This window comes from Cyprinus carpio, chromosome A21 (assembly GCF_018340385.1).
Source record: "Cyprinus carpio isolate SPL01 chromosome A21, ASM1834038v1, whole genome shotgun sequence".
NCBI classification, from domain to species: Eukaryota; Metazoa; Chordata; class Actinopteri; order Cypriniformes; family Cyprinidae; genus Cyprinus; species Cyprinus carpio.
The window spans coordinates 13,038,215-13,058,000 of record NC_056592.1 but is presented as its reverse complement, the minus strand read 5'-3'; the positions used below and the strand labels follow the sequence as shown (position 1 = coordinate 13,058,000).

Sequence of the window (19,786 nt, the reverse complement as noted above, 5' to 3'; positions counted from 1 at the left end):
ACTAATCAGTGCATAGCTAGTACACGAGAGAGACTAGTTATGTGTTAGAGGCCTGTGAATATACTAACAATGGTAAATAGCAGAGGAGAAAGTGATAAAGTCATAAATTAGAACAGGAACATCTGAGTGCCCTCTTAGTCTTAATTGCCTTGTCAGCATCTATTTCTATCTGACCAGGCGAGTGCTGCTCACTGAGATGTGTTTATCCACAAAGCAACACAAACAACGCATCCAGACTCACTAGCAGACACGCTGCTCTGTATGAAGCAGAGAACAGCTGAACGACAGACATTGTAAACTGAGAGCTGTCACTAAACAGAAATAGCTGCAGCTAAAATTGTTGATATGTTTGTAAGTGACAATGTAGCACAAACATTATGAAAACTCAATAATGATTACAAAAACTTCCCATCCCCCACTGTCTCTCAGCCTATCGATCGGTCAGTAACAGTATATGGGGGGTAAACTCAGCAACTGAGGGTGTGAGTGAGAGAAAGAATATAGAGAAGGCTTGTAACAGTCAAAGAATGCATTTAAAGACGTGCAAGGCACTGTGTGTGCTGTTAGAAAAGTGTGTGTTTTAATTATTGGATTTTCTTTAATGAATTACGCACTGGATGAATAACCATCCAGAAAATATGACACCCACTGAGACCTGACCTCCAGTTATCTAAGATAAATGTTGTGAGCCAGGTGGGAAAAGTTAAAGTGAGAAAATCTGAGGACAAAGAAAGCTTAGTTTTCAATGCACATATTTAAGGTGATGTAATTTTTTAATTTTAAAATATTTTCTTCTGCCCAACTTCATGTAAATAAGCCATTTGCAGATTGGTTTTTCTGAAAGTGTCATTTTTTAATAACAAACAGAACAATCTGCCTTTAAAAACTACAGGCAAAAAGCTATAGGAACCTAATTAGCCAATCATCTCTGTATTAGTTGCATGATCTCATGCTTTCTATCACAGATCTGGCACAATAGAGAAACAGGGAAATAATGGGGGTGCATTCTCATCAACTAGCTTTCATCGTTTCTACGGCAACATAGCATATAGATAGGTTACAGGCCCCTCCCCTTAATAAACAGGCAATTGCAATACAGATTAAACAAAGTCAAATGTCTTACTGGTTAGTCTCAAAGTGACATATAAATAACACCTTCTTTAATGCACGAAACAATGCAGTGTTCATGCACAGCATGATTTCACATAAGGGATTATTTCAAAATAATATTTTCTCAATGTGATTAACTCTCCACTGTACCAATTTTCATACAAGATGGCAATAAAATAGATAAAAATGGAGATGACTTTGAATAAACAAACAAAAAAAACTTATACCTGATCACACTACATTTAGTACTAAACATTCAAGAGTCATATAAATTATTTGCATGTAACGATTAATTGCTCGAATGTGTTTGTTACCTAGAAGCATCATTGTTCATTGATAGTGGATACAGCTCATCTGTGTTATCTAGATTTTTTTATTGTATTTTTTGTATATATATGGCTTCATATATTCTTCATTTTTAATATTTATTTATTATTTAAGTGAAAATTAAAGGATTTTAGGGTCCAATTTTATTAGATTACTGTGAAGTTAGTGTGAAGACTATAATTGTTTAGTGTATTTAAAAAATAAACATTTTATTCTGGCATCAGTAAAAACAGATAGCGACCACTCACTTTCACTATAAATAAAACCTTTTGATTAATTTCCTTTCATTCTTGCATACTGTTGCATACAGGTAAGAGAGCTAAAAATATATTTATTTTTTTATTTTGTCTTTGATTGTATTAATGATTTCATATTGCACAGACTAAAAAAAATTAAAGAACTGGGTAGCAATATATATATAAAATTAATGTAAGAGAGTTAAAAAATTTTTATAATATATTATTTTTTATATAATTTTTTATATAACATTTCACATTCTACATTTTACACAACGAGAAGATATATAAACGAATGTCTACGATATTTTCTTTTCATCGCATTTCACCTTCTATATATATTCAGTGTGGGAGTTTATTACGTCAAGGTGACCCCTTGCATTTTTCACTAACATGTATTATCACTGCACACACAGTCCAGGATGAAAAACAGCGCTGGGGTCCACCGTCAGGACCTCTCCGTAACCTATTTCACCCCATCAGCGGCGAGTGCCACCAGGTTTCTATGGTGGCGATGTTCATTACAAGAGAGCATCCCCCAAAAAAGATGCGTCCTTTCCTTTTCGTGTCTCAGAGGTTTTCACATCACCTTATGCCGGTAGCGATTCTTCTGTATTCTAGTCCGGGCAAGGATCAAGAATGCGCTTGATTTGCCCTCAGTCTGTGTGACAAAAGCATCGCAAGCGGGAGAGAGAGAGATGGCAGGATAACAGCGAGAGCATCATATTCGCAGTCGTTTTCGTCGAAGGCTGCCGATCACGGTGTGTCGTAATCAGTGGCGGCGAGATTAATCTTTTATTATTTTCTCTACGGTTTAATTTGATGACAATCCGAAATGATGAAATGACGGAATCCTCGGATTCTTCTTCCCAAGCATCTAGTATTTTCCACCTCTGCCTCCTTTCACCTGAACGGTCTTCTTTGGCTTCACTCTGACGTCATCCTTAAACGCGCCTTCAAATCCTAATAATTGGCCCGTTCAAACCAACCCGCTGACAGTGCGTGCACATGCAAGGTCACGGTTTTAAATTTAGGTCCTGTTAGTGGTTTAGTTTTCTTACTGCTTATTTAATAGTCAGAAATCGTTTTTATATAGCTGCAGTATTAACGTAAAGACAACTGGGCAACTCTTGCGAAAAGTAAGTCTTAATTGTATTGAATGTGCACTTATAGTGTGTGTAGCCTACATCAAATCTTTAAAGTAGCATAGGCCTATATATAAAAACTGTATTTGCAGATCATTTAATAGGCTATTGATTAAATAAAATACCACTTTTTATTTAAAAAGAGTACACCTTTGTGACTTTTTAGTACACTTATTTTGATGTGTACATGTAAAATATTTAACTGTAGGCTGTTATTCTGTAGTACATTTAAACTAATAGGCTGTTTTAAATGTACTAAATTGCAACATTATTACAAATGTGTAATTACAAATATATTTAACTACATTTTCAATAGAAATTACATTAAAGTACATTTAAGTTAAATAAATGCTTGTCAGTACATTTGACAGTAAATTTTAACCGTATTTCAAAGACAATTTTAATAATTACATGAAAAGATGTACATAAGTCTTATAACTATGTCAAAAAAGCTCTCTTAAATTCAACTATTTACATTAATATAAATTTAAATCACAATATATTATAAATAACATGCAATTAAGCCTCCAAAAATTATTATTATCAGTTTAAGTATATTCTTTTAAAGTATAGCCTATTATTTATATAATCATTTTTTTAGTAAGTTAAAGTGCACAGACATAGAAACAAAAACATACCAGAATTTTATTTTTGTGTGTACTATGACTTCATACACTTTATACTGCTTCAGCATAATTTGTTATTTAATATAATACATCCAAATTATTCTCCTAATTCCAATAATTCTGTAAGCGATTTGGTTCTGCCTAGAATTACCAACTGTACAAAAGTGCATGTAGAGTGGAACAAAATTATTAATTAGGATTCACCAATAATAGGTCCTCTAATTTTTTCTTCAGCGCTATATTTGGGGGGTTTCAGGTTGAACACAGTGATGTATTACCTTCCACAATATGTGTCAGTTTATGGTTGCTTTTTGTCATTATGAGTCTCTGTGGGCAGAAGATGATTCTGCAGACCTTTCCGTGTCTGTGCAGTCAAGCCACACTCCTCACACACATATAGTTTGTCTCTACGCTCTTTGTAGGCATATTGTTGAGTAACGGCATGGATCTTCTTCAGGTGAGATTCTAAGGAGCAGCGCTGAGTGAAGGCTTTAACACACAAAGTGCACTTGTAAGGTCTCACACCTGTATATTGTAAATTGAGAGGAAAGTAAGAGATTAAAATATTAAACATGTAGCCTTAATATACTTATTTAAATGCAAACTTACCAGTATGAGTACGTACGTGCCTCTTCAGGTCAAAAGCATCATTAAATCCTTTTCCACAGTGCTCACAAGAGTGCTTTTTCATTTCACTGTGGCACTTCTTATGGCGTTTCAGCATACGTGCTGTAGTGAATGTTTTCTCGCACACCTGGCAGGACAACACTGAAGCAGGTGGAATATCTGCTAATTTGTTTGCATTATCTGGGATGACTGGTAGAAGAGATGGGATATTACCTGTAGTTATCTGAAAATGGGAGAACAATGAAAAGAGATGTTCTTTACACACACACACACACACACAAATCATTACAAAATGTGTTTTAAAGGATTGTTGGTTTAAGTTTATCTTTGTGTTTGAGTGTGGGTATGTTTGTGTTTTGGTGCTGATTTGTGGTTTTTGATTGTGTTGAGTTTGTGCATGTGAGGATGGCAGCTGTGCAGACAAGACATGGGACTGAGCCTGTAGAATGTGTTGTTTTTTTTTGCATTTTTTTGTGAGGAGTTGTGTTGTTTTTTTGTGTAGTTGTGTTGATGGAGTTATGTTGGATGATGATGGACTCTATGTGTTGTTTTTTTGTGAAGAGATTTTTAAGTCGGAGCAGAAAGAGATCAACAGTTTTTGACTGGCCACTAATTTCAGGTATGTTTCTTTTCATTTTTATTATTTAATGCAAAAGTATTACGTTTTTAGTTTTATTTAATGCACGTAATTAGTATAAACATTCAATAAAATAATAGTAGCCACATGTCAATATCAAGTCACTTATAAGACATTTAAAATATTAAAAATATATATAATAAAATACAATTTGGCTTACAAAATACCTCATCATAACATTTTAGATAATGAGAAATTAATTTTCTTTTTGTTTAGTCTAATTGCATTTGTCAAGTGATCTGTTTCCAACAACAACCATGGTCAAAAATTAATTACGTAATAAAGCAAATATGCATTAAGTATTAAATTATGTTTACTCCCCACCCAGTGTCACGCGAACATGAACGAGACACTCACCAGGTATGTAAACGTCCCCTCGCGCGGAATCCGGAATCTCACTCCAGCTTCTTTTTTCAGCGGCGGTGTTCACTTTTTTGACCAGGAATGCGCGAGGCATTTTCGAAAAACCTAGCAAATGATTTATAATCGTCTAAGGTTCTAGGTTTGTTTTTTGTGGGTATTCTCTTAATTTGTAGTTTTACAGTTATACGGGTTTCAACTATCGATTTATATGTTTGATTGTAACAGAGGGGTGAGCTTTGTGAGTTTGCGGAAGTGTAGAGGCGCAGTGCAGGTAGCCTGCAGGTAAAACCGGTTTTCAAAGTAATGTTATTGTAACCTTAATGAGAAAAGTAAACAGGTTACTTTGCACTGTTTTAAATATTACAATGCTCGTGTTTTAACACTGTAATGTAATTTTAGTCCATTTATCAACTTTTTAAAGCATGTCTTCAGGTTTTCTGTAGAGTGTGTCTGCTCCTTTGTTTATGTAGGCTTGTTGTCTGTGGAGGTGCCTGGGTGTTGTTAGGCTGTATTGCTGTAACAGTAGGTTATCAGCAGGGGGGCAGGCGTGTCCTGTCGCATAAATTAGGCTACTAAATTTTTGAAAGACCGTTAGTCATTTTTTTATATAATATATTTATATATACCTAATAAGATATGTATATATTATTAAGAGGATTAAGTAGCTTTTCACGTTGCTACATTAGACGATACCGTCTACTTTGTAGCCACTGTAATGAGTTTTTTGGTTTACATCAAAACTTTGTATGCAAATTAGTTTGTTAATGTTTGTTAATTATTATAAGATTTGATAGGAGTGAACATCCTTCATGCATACATACAATGAATGAAAAAACACGCCTGTAATCTCCTCTGTTTCTAAAGTAAACTGTGAAAATGAATACAGTCTGTTTTACAGACAATGTCCGTCCACTTTGTTGATGCTGCATCAGTGGATATAGGTAGCCTACTTTTGGACAAAGTTTATGTTTATACATAGCAGGAAAGCAGGTTTGCATCTAGAAGAGACCGGATCACTCATTTTACTCTAGTGGATATTTATTAGAGTAGGTTTAAAACCCACTTCAGTACAGGCATACCTTCCCATTCAAAAATGAATGAATAAATAAATATATATATATATAAAATATATAGCGGAGCATGTCACAGCCTGGCATTAAACAGCCCATTAAAATCCTTTCAGCAAAATTTAGCCTAATCTTTAAAACTAATTTGAAATACTTAACGATAAGCTATAGCTACAGTTTTAACACTTATAGCTAAGTAATAGCAAATATGAAAAAAAAGAAATACATTTTGGCCAATATTTTGTAAGGAATAAATTGCATAAACATATTATTATATTATAAACGTAAAGCCTATACAATATATAAACATTCAACACTTTTCTTTTGAACATCTCTTTTAGGGATGTCGGTAAAGTTATATGGACGTGTTGGATATATTTTGATTAAGTAGGTTTAAAGTGAACTGGAACATGGCGGGGTGCTAGTGCCGTTCAAATTGCTCAGCATGTTAGATAAAATGAAAGAGTCGAAATATACATAAGTGTGTGATGTTTTAAAATTCAGAGAATTACTGAAAATTAAGCGTTTTATTAAATCATGGGTATTAAGATCTACAATGGAGTCAGTTGCAGTTTTAGATCAAGATATTAAAAGGGCATTTAGTAATAAGGAAGTAGTAGTGAGTGTATTTCTGGATATTGAGAAAGCTTATGATTCTTTGTGGAAGGAGGGTTTGATGATTAAATGTTTAACATGGGAGTTAGGGGACGAATGTTTAATTGGATAAAGGATTTTTTAATGAAAAGAACAATTCAAGTAAAGGTTGGTAGTGTTAGTTCAAAAACTGTGGACATAGAGAAATGGAACCCCACAGGGAAGTGTAATAAGTCCAGTTTTATTTAATATACTGATAAATGATATCTTTGATAAAATAGAGAGAGGATTCGGGTTATCTTTATTTGCAGATGACGGGGCTATTTGGAAAAGAGGGCGTAATGTAGAGTTTGTTTAAAAAACAGATACAAGAGTGTTAGTATCTGTAGAGGAATGGGGAAATACATGGGGCTTCAAAATCTCTGCTTCTAAGACAAAATATATGATTTTTGGTTTTAAAAGAAAGTTACCTAATATAGGGTTATATATGTATGGGTCTCCATTGGAGAAGGTAAAGGTTTTTAAATTTTTGGGTATTTGGTTTGAAGAGCGTATGACTTGGGCCGTGCATGTAGGTAAAATTGTGTTGAAGTGTGAAAAGGTTTTGAATGTGATGAGAAGTCTGGCTGGTGGGGGTGGGTGGGGGGCTAATAGGGAGACAATGTTGCTTATTTTTCAGGCCATGATCAGATCTGCTCTTGATTATGGGTGCTTTTGTGTATTGGATCTGCTTCCAAAACTGTTTTGGCTAGGTTGGATGTGGTGCAGGCAAGAGCTTTGAGGCTTTGTTGTGGGGCCTTCAGATCCACCCCCAGTACCTGGCCTGCTCATTGAAATGGGAGTATTTAAATGCCCTTATGGTTAAGACGCATTAAGTTAGGGTTACAGTACTGGGTAAAACTTAGTGGGTGTAATCATATCGTCCCAGCTAGGTGTTTGTTGCAAGAGGATGCTGGAAATAATAGATACAATAATTTTTTTGTCATAATAAATAAGTGGGCAGGGAAGATGAGTATGGATCAGGGAAGTATCGTAGTAACAGGACACACAAGTTGGTTACCTATGCCCTATTGGGTGTGCAGGTAGGCTGCCTGAAATGTGTGTTGAGCTTGGTTTTCATCAGGAAAAAAGATAAATTGGAGGGTGGCACCAAAAATAGAGGAATATCTTAATTTAACATTAGTGGATTTTAGTACTATGATTTTTTAACAGATGGTCTAGGAATTTCAGTTAGTGGGAAAAGCTCCTTTGTTTGGGGTATATGTCTGGAACAGCTAGGGGTTGGAAATTGGTCGACGTATTTCTTAATGGAAGTTCTGTTCTCATAAATTAGGCCGAATTTTTGAAAATGGCATTTTTTTGGGCTCTATGGTATAATGAGGAATGTATAAAAAAAGTCTTTTATTTGCTACTGATTCTGTAGCTGCTCTTGTAGCCAAAATTTACAAGTACTTTGATCTGAAAATCAAAAGCTCCGTCCTGACATGTAAACACAATATTTTTTAATTGTGTTGTTTTAAAGTAAAGATTCGTCTGCAACATCAGGTTTTGCTGGGCGACCCGGACATGCACTGGGGTGAGGGGGCATGAGTGGCGGGTGGATAAAATTGGCAAAATTTAGAGGTTAGGATAGAGAAGTAGCATGTTTGTATTATTAGGGAGAGTGGATCACTGAGGGAACAAAGTTAAAGCGGGCTTAATAAATGAATTCAGTACAGGGTACCTTAAAATTCAAAATTAATGAATCAATAGACACTATTTTCAATATTATAACCTATATTAATAAAAGATGTTCATGTTATATATTTTGCGGAGCAGGGAGCCTCATTATAATGTGTAGATTGAGGTTGGGCAAAATTTGCCTGCGTTAAAATAATTCTTTCGGATTGTAGGAATATCTGTTTCTGGATTGTGTGAAATGTGGGAGTCTTGAGACGGTATACATGTTTTTCCTAAATTTGTAGGAAGTATATTGCAGAAACATAATTATATTAATTTTTTAAACTGGCAGGACTTGGAATATAAGGCTTTCAACTCTTTTTCTTTGTTTGGTCACAGTGAAAAGCATAAACGTGATCTCCATTGGCAATGTTCTTCAGTTTGCATGATAACAGGACTGTGCGTGACCTAATTTAGTTTAAATTTTCACCTGTGGAGGGCAGTAAGACGCTCGAAATATAGCGTCTGTGATGTTTTATAAAATTCTACAAGAAGAAGAAGAAATCATGGGTATTCAGTGCTTGTTGTTCGGTCTAAGGTCCTGTCGGACATTTATTTCAGCTTATCGACTCCCAGGTATTCAGTCTTCAAGAGCGTTCGTGTTTCCAGCTTCCCAGACCCTTAAAGTCAAAGATATCTCAAGCATCTTAAGTTGCCACGTGCGCGCGGTTTCAGTCAGGAATGCCTTCACGTCTGCTGCCGTCGCAAAAGACGTGCTTCTCTTCGAACACGACCGGACGCGGTTTTTCAGACTTTTGGCCATATTTTGCACTGGTCAGTTTCTATTTTGGGTATATCTCGCTCACTTTGCTTTCACGAGTCTTCGAGACACTAGGAGAAATAGTGGTGAAGCACAAAAGGTCAGAACAGAGTTAGGAGGGCTTTTCAGTTTTGATATGAACCTCGGTTCAAATGCCTGGAGGTATGGATTCACTCTTGGGTGCCTAATTATTGGTAAGCCTTAACTCTGCTTTCTGCATGTTTTATTATGTATTCCAGGTCTTTAAATATTGTTTTTCTGTTGTTGTAGGCGGAGGAATTGTTGGCGTGGCAATATTGTTCAGCCGCCGTTCTGTGAGTCGTGTAATTCTTCATAAGGGAGGTGGAAAAGTCACAGTATCTACACAGTCTCCGCTGGGACCTCTCAGAGCTCACCGTCTAACTGTGCCTCTGTCTCAAGTGACCTGTCATGCACACAGACAGGAATCATCTTCATTTATCCCGCTTAAAATCAAAGGATACAAGTTCTACTTCCTTTTGGACAAAGAAGGGACACTGAACAACCCTAAACTATTTGACATTACTGTTGGGGCCTACAGACCCTTATGATGTCATTTATACCCCTGTGTGTCTGTGGTCCACTGTGTATGTGTCATACATCTGCTGTTGATTTTGTTTTATATTGCCTTGGGTGGGGGACAAGCACTGAATTCTCAACTGTAACTTTTCTGTTCATAATAAAACTTTTAACCTGGGATTTGTGCTGACAAGCTTATTCTGAATTATGACACAGGCTTAGTCATACGAGTCTGACTAAGATGAAATTATAGTTCTGTGTTTGCATTTATTTTTTTCTTTCAGCAGCATTGATGTCTGACTCAGTTAAGTAAAGAATAATTGATGACGGGTCTTTGATTTGTTAGAAAATAGTGCACACCCGAGGTGGTAATGCGAAGCGGAATGGCCGTTACACCTTAAGTGTGCATTATTTTCTAATAATTCAATAGAACTGGGTAGGGAACAGATATAATCAATCAATATATATATTCCACTTATACTAAAGTTACCACACATCAAGACTTTGTTTTCAGATGTTGTATTTCAAAACATTTGTCATGTTTTTGTCCTTACAACTCTCTTGTTTGTAGGACTAATCACTTATGAATCTCATCCCACGCTTCCGTTGCTAAAATGTAATTTTAGAGGTAGTAGTAATTAGAGAAAGAGAGCGAGTGTGTGTGAATTACCTGAGTCTGTGTGTCTCTGAACAGTGTTCACACATTAGCACGTCTATCAGCCAATCAGATTCAAGCATTCAACTGCCCTGTAGTATAGTTTCAAATATTAAATATATATGTATAAATCTATCTATCCCTGTGTGTGTGTCAACACATTCATGATATTTTCAAAAAAGAATACCCTGACACACATTCATGATGATCTAAAAAAAAATTATTTGGTTGATAAAAGTTTTATATTATAGGCCTATAAATATTTTAAAATAAAGTGTATGCCCCATGCACAAAATAATCTTTTTTATTTTATTTTCTCATGTTAATGTATTCTTGAAGACAGTACAGACCAGCCTTGAAATGAGGCATCTGCTCTCTACCCAGTTCAGTGATTCACGGATGTCCTTCCAGTTCTGCAGCGGTTGGATTATTCATACATTTCAAACCTACACGTCACTTGGCGAAAGATGTCTGTAAGTGAAATTCAACATGTGATGGGTGTGAGCTATGGAAGCTTCTGTAGCTCTCAAACCACATGTGTTAAACTTACGATATTTACTGGTTTTCCCAGTGAATATAATCTCAGCGACAGTTAGTTGGCGCTATTGTCAAGAAGGTCTTCATAAGTAATGTCCATTAGAGAGGCACATTAGTGGCCACAGAGGAGAAAAGGCGGTAGATTGGAAACGATAGATGCTCCAGTGATGGGGAGGAGAGAGAGTGGGTGTGAGTAGGCGATGAAACACTTGAAGAGAAGTTGTAGCACGTGTTTTGCTTTACTTTTCCATTATTCGTTCTAATGGATTTATCATAGTTTATCATTTTATCCTACTGGAATTGTGCCTTTGTGGGCCTATTGCAATTAACAGCACGGGAGATGGGTTTAAGCGAACTTAACAAACAGAAAGTATATGAACTCGAAGAATACGGATCGGGTTTGTTCATAATGGATCATAATGAAGGGAGAGAATCGTATTATCGTTTGCATGATTCCCAGATTTCTCCAGCATGGATGGACCCGGAGAATTCAACGGCTCTTCCGGTACGCATTTTTTTTAATTATTATTATTATTTTAAGATATTTATTTTCGTATATTTTCAAAATCAAAAAAACACCACAAGACAGAAAATAATTATTCAGTATTCTGAAGATGAAAAATGTTATCATATGCAATTCTTCTTATTGTTATAATTCTTCTACATTTTTTTAATTGTTAACATTATTTAATTTAATCAAGTTTATTTATTGCAGAATCTTACTGAGGACACTACATCCAGCCCAGATCTTGATGTTATTACATCTAGTCCACATCTTCAGTGGCTTCTGCAGTCCTCTCTATTTTCCCAATCAGAGGCCACCTTGGAAACATTTTCCTCATTCGCACCCAACACCATGCCCAGCTGCCCCTGTTTGTCACAGTGCTACAGTCCTGACCCATCCTGGAATGGAGCAGTCGGGGACAGTTCATTAGGACATGCTAACAAACATGTAAGTTACTGATATTTCTAATATTTTCAGAGTTTAGAATGCAGAATGTAGTGAAAGTAAAGTTCCGGTGATTCATTCATTTATGGTAAAAGAGTGAAATGACTCACACCTGAATCACAAAGGGGCTTGTGGAGTGAGTCAGCGCTGTAGTATTTGAGTGGGAATGATGGATGGATCATGTTGTCATTGGTGCCAATGGATGAGTAACAGGAACAGCATATTTGGAATTGGGTAGAATTGCTTTGTGTATGTTTTATTGATATCAGCCATAAGATGGCAGCACCATCACTCTTTTAGACTGAAGCTTGGTTCTTAAATGAAATTTGGAATTGCCTTGCTAAAACCTAACATCTCGGCATTTATAGATGTCCTCTGAGGAACTTGACAGGATAAGGATCCGCAGGGAAAGGAACAGAGTAGCAGCTGCCAGGTGTCGGGACCGTCGTCGGATGCTTATAGACACGTTACAGAATGTGAGATTAGTACTTATTTGTGTTATAGACCATGTTTAGCCATTAGCCGTATGTCCTGAGCTTGTGCTTTCTCTTTCAGGAGACGGATCATTTGGAACATGTGAAGACACAACTGGAGGAAGAGATCGCTGCTCTTGAAAGGGAGAGAGAGAGGCTGGAGTTGGTTTTTGAGGCACATATGCCCATCTGCAAGTTAAATGACCCAAACCCAGAATAATTACTGATGCTGGTCATGTTTAGTGCTGAGTCTGCTGGTTCAGATCAGCTGTGAATTATATAACATAATAAGCGTATATTTGTTAAAGTAAGTGAAATGTTTCAATATATTTCAGGGATACCTTAAGGATTATTATCTTGCATGCACAATTCGTTTGACTTGTTTTCATAATAAACCACAGTTTCAAATGTCGTTGTTACTCTGTCAAATGTTTTTGTATCATGGGTGTAGCAACAGGTGTGGACCTTAGTTGGGTGCCAGCTCCATAAATGATATGTTTATTATTTAGCGAATATGTATGCTGTTTAAAAGTTTATTATTGTTGTCAAATATTATTACAATTTAAATAAATTGTTTTCTATTTTAAATTTATTTTAAAATATAGTTATTCCTGTCACGGCAAAGTTGAATTTTCAGCATCCATTACTCCAGTTTTCAGTGTTTTTCAGAAATGATTCCAAAACTGTTGCTCAAGAAATATTTATTTTGTTATCAGTGTCGAAAAAGGTTGTGCCACTTAGTATTTTTATTTTGTTATCAGTGTCGAAAAGGGTTGTGTTGTTTAGTTTTTTTTTTTTATTTTATTTTTTATTTTTTTAGGAACACCATGTCATTTATCTGAATCAGTAATTGCTTAATAAAATTAATTTATTTCCAAATTTGACCCCAAACTTTTGAACAGTAGTATATAGCTAATAAAAATGTGTTAATTATATCACATTTTATAAATATTATAAATTACATTCACAATATCACAATTTTATATATTTGTAAAAAAATAAGTAAATCAATAAATTATATCATTATTTTAACACCAACTGATGTTCCACTTTAACATTACAACAAATAATAACATGGGAGAAGATTTAGGAAGAAAATCAATACCCAAGCAAATATAATTCTTTTAAAATTTGGTTTGTGCAGATTTAGTCAAATATAAACATTACAGATTAAATAATTTACCAAAACTGCCTTAATACACGTTTCCTTAGTCTGTAATTGTAAGTTTAGCTTGAGTAAAGTCTGACCCAGAAACATTACACAAAATTAAAATAATATAGGCATTAAGTTTTAAGGTTTTCAGCACATTTTGTTTATCCAATTTAGTTTTGGTTGCAACTTTGTGCTTTGTTTATTCCTTAACAGCAGGTGGCAGTCACACACGAGCTCAATAGCGCCGCATGAACACTCGACGGAGAGCAATGTCTGTGGTGAATGTAGTTCAGCTTGGGTAAAACCAGAAACTGCATCCAAAGGCGATTGTGAGGAGTTTGACAGCTTTGAACATACCACAGTATCAGTCAGCGTTCATAGATAATCCTGGTATTATTTGTTTGTGCTACAGCATAACAGATCTGCAGCTGCGCGTTTGGAACTGTATCTGCGCAATAAGCTCAGCTCGCAGATGCGTCCAAGAGAGCGATTCCGCAGACGCCACTTTCTGCTGCGCTCTTCCATGAGCTAACTGCACCTCTTACTGAGTTTTTCAGTGCAAAACATAAATAAAACGGTAAGTTTTCATCATCAGTTTGACGTCATCTTTCTCTGAATAAGCAGGTTCTCGTGTATCATTTTGCTTTTTAAATCTCTGCACATCTTATAAAAACACCTAACAACATATAAACAGACTTTATCATTTTAAGAGATTGCATTTGTTGTTGCAAATCAAAGTTATGTTTGTCAAAAGCACTTGCGACCACTGTATGTATAGCAAATTATATTTAACAAAGTTTTTAATATATAATTTATTTATTTTTTTATGCTTTTTAAGAAAATGTCTATGGAGTTAGATGTGTTTGTGGGGAACACTACTGTCCTGGATCAAGACGTGTACCAACTGTGGTTGGACGGGCACACAGGTTAATAAAGTGGTTTCTAAATGTTGATACACACTTGGTGCATGCTTTTTATGTTTAACACTGTTGGTAATGATATACTCTTCGTGTATATAGTCTCAGATGCAGTGAGGATACGGATGGAAGCAGGTGCCTTGCAGGAGTGTGAAGCCAATGCAGAAGTTCTGCACAGCGACACCACGGACCAGTTCAGAACATTCCAGATGTGTGAGCGGCTCCTCCAGTCCCCTTCCAAAGTGGCCAATCAGCTTCTGTTCCAGATCCCTCCTCACCGTCAAACCATGCTCATTGAGAGGTCTGTGGTCGTAATAGGTTACATTATGTTTTATAATGTTGTTGCTTTTTTAGTTTTAGTAGTTAGGGCATCATCACTGTTTTGCTGAGCTTGTTTGTTTGTTGCGATATTTGTCCTGTAGGTATTATGAGTTTGATAGTGTTTTTGCCAGGGAGGTGCTGAGTAAGAAACTCTCCAAAGGGACCAAAAAAGACTTGGACGACATCAGTTCAAAGACTGGGATTGCACTCAAGAGCTGTCGTCGACAGGTGCTGCAGACACTTTGGCCTCTCATGGTTTTGAATGCCTCACAATGAAAGGATAATATTGCATGGTCAGGGTACAATCCTTATAAATAATAATAATTCATATTATTATTATATTTGTTTACAAATATGTTGTCAGTGCACAATACTTAAATATTAAATAATTGATTGTGAGTGTTATTATAAAAATGATTGATTGTTATTATAAAATTGTTGTTATTATTTTTTATTACTAATTTATTAACATATTATTTATAGAAATGTCAGTGAACAATACTTAGAAATATTAAATAATAATACTTATTATTATTTGTGTTTTCACATATATTTTCTTTACAAATATGTTGTTAGTGTGCAATACTTAGAAATATTAACGTATAATAATTGTTTTTATTATTTTAGTACTAATTTAATAACAGAAATGTTGTCAGTGTACAATACTTAGAAATATGAAATAATAATGATTATTGCTATATTCACATTTATTTAAATAAATGTCAGCGTATAGTACTTATAAATATTAAATAATAATTGTTATTATTTTATTCACATATTTATTTACATAATGTTGTCAGTGTACACTACTTAAATATTAAATAATAGTGTTATTATATTTTGTAATTAGATTAATATTAATGAATGAATTCATTCATTCATTGATTCATTCAAAATCCAGATGATAATCAAGGAAATTTTGGTAAGACTTTACAATATGGGTGCACAAATATGCATTAAATAATACTTAACTAATGCACAGTTAATCATGAGTTAATGTATAACTCATGAAGAAATGGTATTATTATGTTATGACTTTACTTGTTGAGGCACAGAACTATTTACTTGATTGTTAAGTAATATGTCATTGTGGTTATGGATTTTGAATTAGTTAGTCATGTGCCTCAAGTCCAAACATAATAAAACCTTTGCAAATCATTAGCTAATGATTAATTAAAGCAGACAACTGGAAGTTGAAATGCATGCTTCAACCCATTGTGGTAATTAACATATGAATTTAAACGATTAGTTAATATATGTTATTAGGGAATTAATACATTATGACACATTTAACTAATAACAATTTATTGATTACTTAATCTATGAATCATATATAAAGTTCATTTGTTGCTGATGCAGTAATTATTAATAAATGGTTTAGTTCCTCATGAGTTATACATTATGTATGCATTAGCCAATCATGAATTAATGCATATTAGTGCCACAGTATTGTAAAGTGTTACCGAAATTTTTAACCTCCCTCTCTCTGTTTAAACTTCTCTACCATTTTCTCAGTTTGACAATTTCAAGCGTGTGTTTAAAGTGGTGGAAGAGCTAAAAGGCCCCCTGGTGGAGAACATACAGCGTCACTTTCTCCTGTCTGATGTTCTGGCAAGGTGGGACTTTCACACATGTGGCCAATTGAAGCTTATTGCTAGTGGTAAAAAGCAGCTGTCCCACCTATTGAGACCAATTCAAGGGATGTAAATGTGTGAATGTGAGAATATTTAGTTATTTTTTTTTTGTTATTGTTGTTTTGTTTGTTTTTATGTGCTTCAGTACTGTAAATGCATTTGTGCTATTGTGACTTAATACAACCAGCTTAACCAGTGAAAGCTTTTAGAGTTATAATTAAAAACAGCCATAAACCTGACAAAACCTAGAATGGACACAGGCACATCTTAAAACTTATGTTCCTGTTTTTTTTCATCTTCTTACTGTTTTGCTTGATCTCTCTCCTCCATTCATCTTTCTCCTCATACGCTCTCTTCTGTTCCTGGCGCACTTTTCACACTCTCCCTGTCCTCTCACTGACTCAGCCATGTCTGTCTGCAGGGACTATGCTGCCATAGTGTTCTTTGCTAACAGTCGTTTTGAGGCAGGAAAGAGAAAGCTACAATACTTGTCTTTCCAGGACTTTGCCTTTTGTGCTGGTCAGCTCATCAGCTACTGGACCGTGGGGGCAGTTGGTAAGATGTTCCAGTACATTACTACAGCAGCCACTACTGTCAGATTGCTTTATATTCCAGCAGTCAGGTCATCTTTGGTGGATGTTTTTGTATAGTATGTAGTTGTGAAAGGGAGAGTTAAATTTAAGTAAGCAGGGTGGTGACAAAACCAGGAAAATATTTGTGAGATCCATAATGGGAAAGTTAATGGAAATTAAGCCAAATTAATTTGAAAGGAAATGCATTACAGGTACTGTATATATGCATTCTCACGCTCTGTTTTCTTTCTTTCATACTTTCTTAGACAACATGATGGAAGACTTGGATGTTGATCTAGAAAAAGATTTTCTCCATGACTTGAAAGACTTGAAAGTTTTGGTTAATGATAAGGACATGTTGGACCAACACAAAAGGCATGTAAATAGTTTGTTCAGATGGTCATTTGTAATGCTTATGACACGCTATCTCTAACATATCTCTCCTTTCTACTAACATTTTAGTTTGGTGTGTGCACAGCTTAGAGGGAAAATTAAAGTCTTTAGTGAGATGGAGGCCAATTTTAAGGTGAGAAGCATGAATGTTACTCATTCTAAGTATTTTGTCATACTTTTTAAACGCACACACAGCTATTTTTAAAGTTTGTTTTAAGTAACAGCAAGGGCACCTTAAATTAATCAAAAGTGACACTAAAGACACTTAAAAAGTTAGATTTCAGTTACAAATAAATGCTGTTCTTTTAAACTTTCTATTAATCAAAGTAATCAATCAGTATTTTAAAATGATTTCTGAAGGATCATGTGGCACTGAAGACTGGAGTAATGGCTTTGCCATCACAAGAATAAATAACATTTATAATAAATGGCATTGCAAAATAATACGGTTTTTATTTTATGTGTGATCAAGTTAATGCTGCCTAAGTAAGAATAAGAGACTTCTTTCAAAGACATAAAATCTTACCAAACATTTGAACAGTAGTATGTGTGTGTGTGTGTGTGTGTATGTGTATATATATATATATATATATATATATATATATATATATATATATATATATATATATATAAAAGACTTAAAATCTTACCAAACATTTGAACAGTAGTATGTGTTTTTTTTTTTTTGTGTTTTTGTGTATGTGTTTATTGATGTGTGTGAGTTTTAGAATTTGTCAAGAGCTCTAGTTAACATCGCCTCAAAACTCACACACACCAAAGATTTCCGAGATCTGTTCATCGACCTTGTGGAGAAGGTAATGCACTGGCACTGTAGATAAACTGCATACCATGAGGTGATATTTGTCCCTGAACAGTCCCAGGTCAAGTGTGACAGAATGACTATCGGTTCTTCTTTCAGTTCATTGAACCATGCCGGTCAGATAAATGGACATTCGGAGACCTCAGACATTTCCTCAAGCATTACAGCAGCTCTGTACACATGCTTGAGGCTTTCAGGTTAGTATATATATATCCATATATATATATATATATATATATATATATATATATATATATATATATATATATATACTGTACACATGCTTGAGGCTTTCAGGTTAGTGTACACATGCTTGAGGATTTCAGGTTAGTCATTTGCTAAATGTGTGGCATGTTTTATTTCCACAGGCATCAAGTAATATGGGACAGATACATGGGTGTCATCAAAAGCTGCATCCTGAAAATGTACCATGACTAGAACATACTTCCAATGCTGGTTTCTAGTTAGATTGACTAAATCTTTCTACAAACCTTTAAAAAGCTAGTAGCCTTCTTGTTTGTAAATTGCTACCTCAGCTCCCTTTGTATATCACAGTATTCTTGTACATTTGGTTTAACTTGAGTAAAAAAAAAAAAAAGTGTTGTCTACCAATCTGCCCTATTTGTTGTTTGTAAAAGTGGTCATTAGTAATGTCCTTACTTAATATTCAGGGTAATACATAAAAGTTTTTTTTTTTTCTATGGATCATTGAAGAACCTTTAGCATCCATAGAACCTTTCCATTGCACTAAAGGTTCCTTATAGTGAAAAAAAAAAAAAAAAAAAGTTTCCTTAAATTATTCAAATGTTCTTCACACTAAGAAAAAATGGTTCTTTTGAAGGAATGGTTCAAACTAAAATGTAGAAGAGTTTGTTTCTACATCAGAATGTATTTCTACACTTTGACAGATTTGAAATTTGAGTTTAGCATTATGTCACTCGATCACCAATGGACCTTAAGTGAATGGGTGCCGTCGGAAAACATCACAATAATCCAACAGTAATCCACATGACTCCAGTCCATCATTTAATGTCTTGAGAAGAAAAAAGCTGTGTTTGCTGGAAATAAATCCATCATTAAGGCATTTTAACTTTAAACTGTGACTTCTGGCCAAAAGACGAGTCTATAATCCATAATAACGCTTGCTCCAGAGAAAACGTCCATCCCCTGTTCTCTCACATCAGATCAACTGACATATTTGTTTAGAACTGTTTTTGCTCATAAACAGTGCTTGAGCTGTGGATATTTCTCTCCTGATTCAGATGGGATAACTTTTTTTACTTGGGAAAGCAGTTTAATAGAGGAATTTTTAACATGATTTGAAGTTAAAAACATCTTTATGAATTTATTATAAAAAATGTTTTTTCGCTTCACAAGACACGAACTGATGGACTACAGTCGTGTGGATTATTGTGATGTGTTTATCAGCTGTTTGAACTCTCATTCTGATGGCACCCATTCACTGCAGAGGATCCATTGTCGAGCAAGTGGTGTAATGCTAAACTCATCTATATCTTGGATGGCCTGAAGGGGAGTACATTTTCATTTTTGGGTGAACCATTCCTTTAAGACGTGTTCACTGAAAGGTTCTTTGGGGAACCCAACAATAGTTCT

The 19,786-nt window shown here is 35.0% G+C and overlaps 4 protein-coding genes across 6 annotated transcripts; 3 read left to right on the top strand and 1 right to left on the bottom strand.

Annotated features, from left to right (window-relative positions):
- Positions 1-3,351: 3,351 nt before the first annotated feature.
- ovol1b (ovo-like zinc finger 1b) lies at positions 3,352-5,219 on the bottom strand. Its single transcript, XM_042711465.1, has 3 exons — positions 5,026-5,219; positions 4,054-4,346; positions 3,352-3,969 (listed from the first exon to the last, which is right to left on the bottom strand). Exons 1-3 carry the CDS (start codon positions 5,163-5,165, stop codon positions 3,743-3,745), a joined length of 660 nt encoding a protein of 219 aa, XP_042567399.1. The 5' UTR covers positions 5,166-5,219; the 3' UTR covers positions 3,352-3,742.
- Positions 5,220-6,545: 1,326 nt separating this feature from the next.
- tmem223 (transmembrane protein 223) lies at positions 6,546-9,926 on the top strand. The gene is made up of 3 exons (XM_042710907.1): positions 6,546-6,679; positions 8,962-9,405; positions 9,482-9,926. The coding sequence occupies exons 1-3, from the start codon at positions 6,676-6,678 to the stop codon at positions 9,778-9,780; spliced, it is 747 nt and encodes a 248-aa protein (XP_042566841.1). The 5' UTR covers positions 6,546-6,675; the 3' UTR covers positions 9,781-9,926.
- Positions 9,927-10,054: 128 nt separating this feature from the next.
- Positions 10,055-12,956, top strand: fosl1b (FOS like 1, AP-1 transcription factor subunit b). 2 transcript variants are annotated; one of them, XM_019080974.2, is made up of 4 exons: positions 10,055-11,445; positions 11,656-11,892; positions 12,258-12,365; positions 12,445-12,951. In XM_019080974.2, the coding sequence occupies exons 1-4, from the start codon at positions 11,281-11,283 to the stop codon at positions 12,580-12,582; spliced, it is 648 nt and encodes a 215-aa protein (XP_018936519.2). In that variant the 5' UTR covers positions 10,055-11,280; the 3' UTR covers positions 12,583-12,951. The 2 variants fall into 2 exon arrangements, with proteins under 2 accessions (XP_018936519.2, XP_042566842.1); XM_042710908.1 differs by lacking the exon at positions 12,258-12,365 and having other exon boundaries at positions 12,445-12,956.
- Positions 12,957-13,704: 748 nt separating this feature from the next.
- LOC109064005 (acidic fibroblast growth factor intracellular-binding protein B) lies at positions 13,705-19,596 on the top strand. Of its 2 annotated transcripts, XM_042710905.1 has the most exons (12): positions 13,705-13,844; positions 13,928-14,092; positions 14,354-14,441; positions 14,535-14,733; positions 14,855-14,981; positions 16,269-16,369; positions 16,809-16,942; positions 17,226-17,334; positions 17,422-17,485; positions 18,081-18,167; positions 18,272-18,369; positions 18,541-19,595. In XM_042710905.1, the coding sequence occupies exons 3-12, from the start codon at positions 14,357-14,359 to the stop codon at positions 18,608-18,610; spliced, it is 1,074 nt and encodes a 357-aa protein (XP_042566839.1). In that variant the 5' UTR covers positions 13,705-13,844; positions 13,928-14,092; positions 14,354-14,356; the 3' UTR covers positions 18,611-19,595. The 2 variants fall into 2 exon arrangements, with proteins under 2 accessions (XP_042566839.1, XP_042566838.1); XM_042710904.1 differs by lacking the exons at positions 13,705-13,844; positions 13,928-14,092 and having other exon boundaries at positions 14,342-14,441; positions 18,541-19,596.
- Positions 19,597-19,786: the final 190 nt, after the last annotated feature.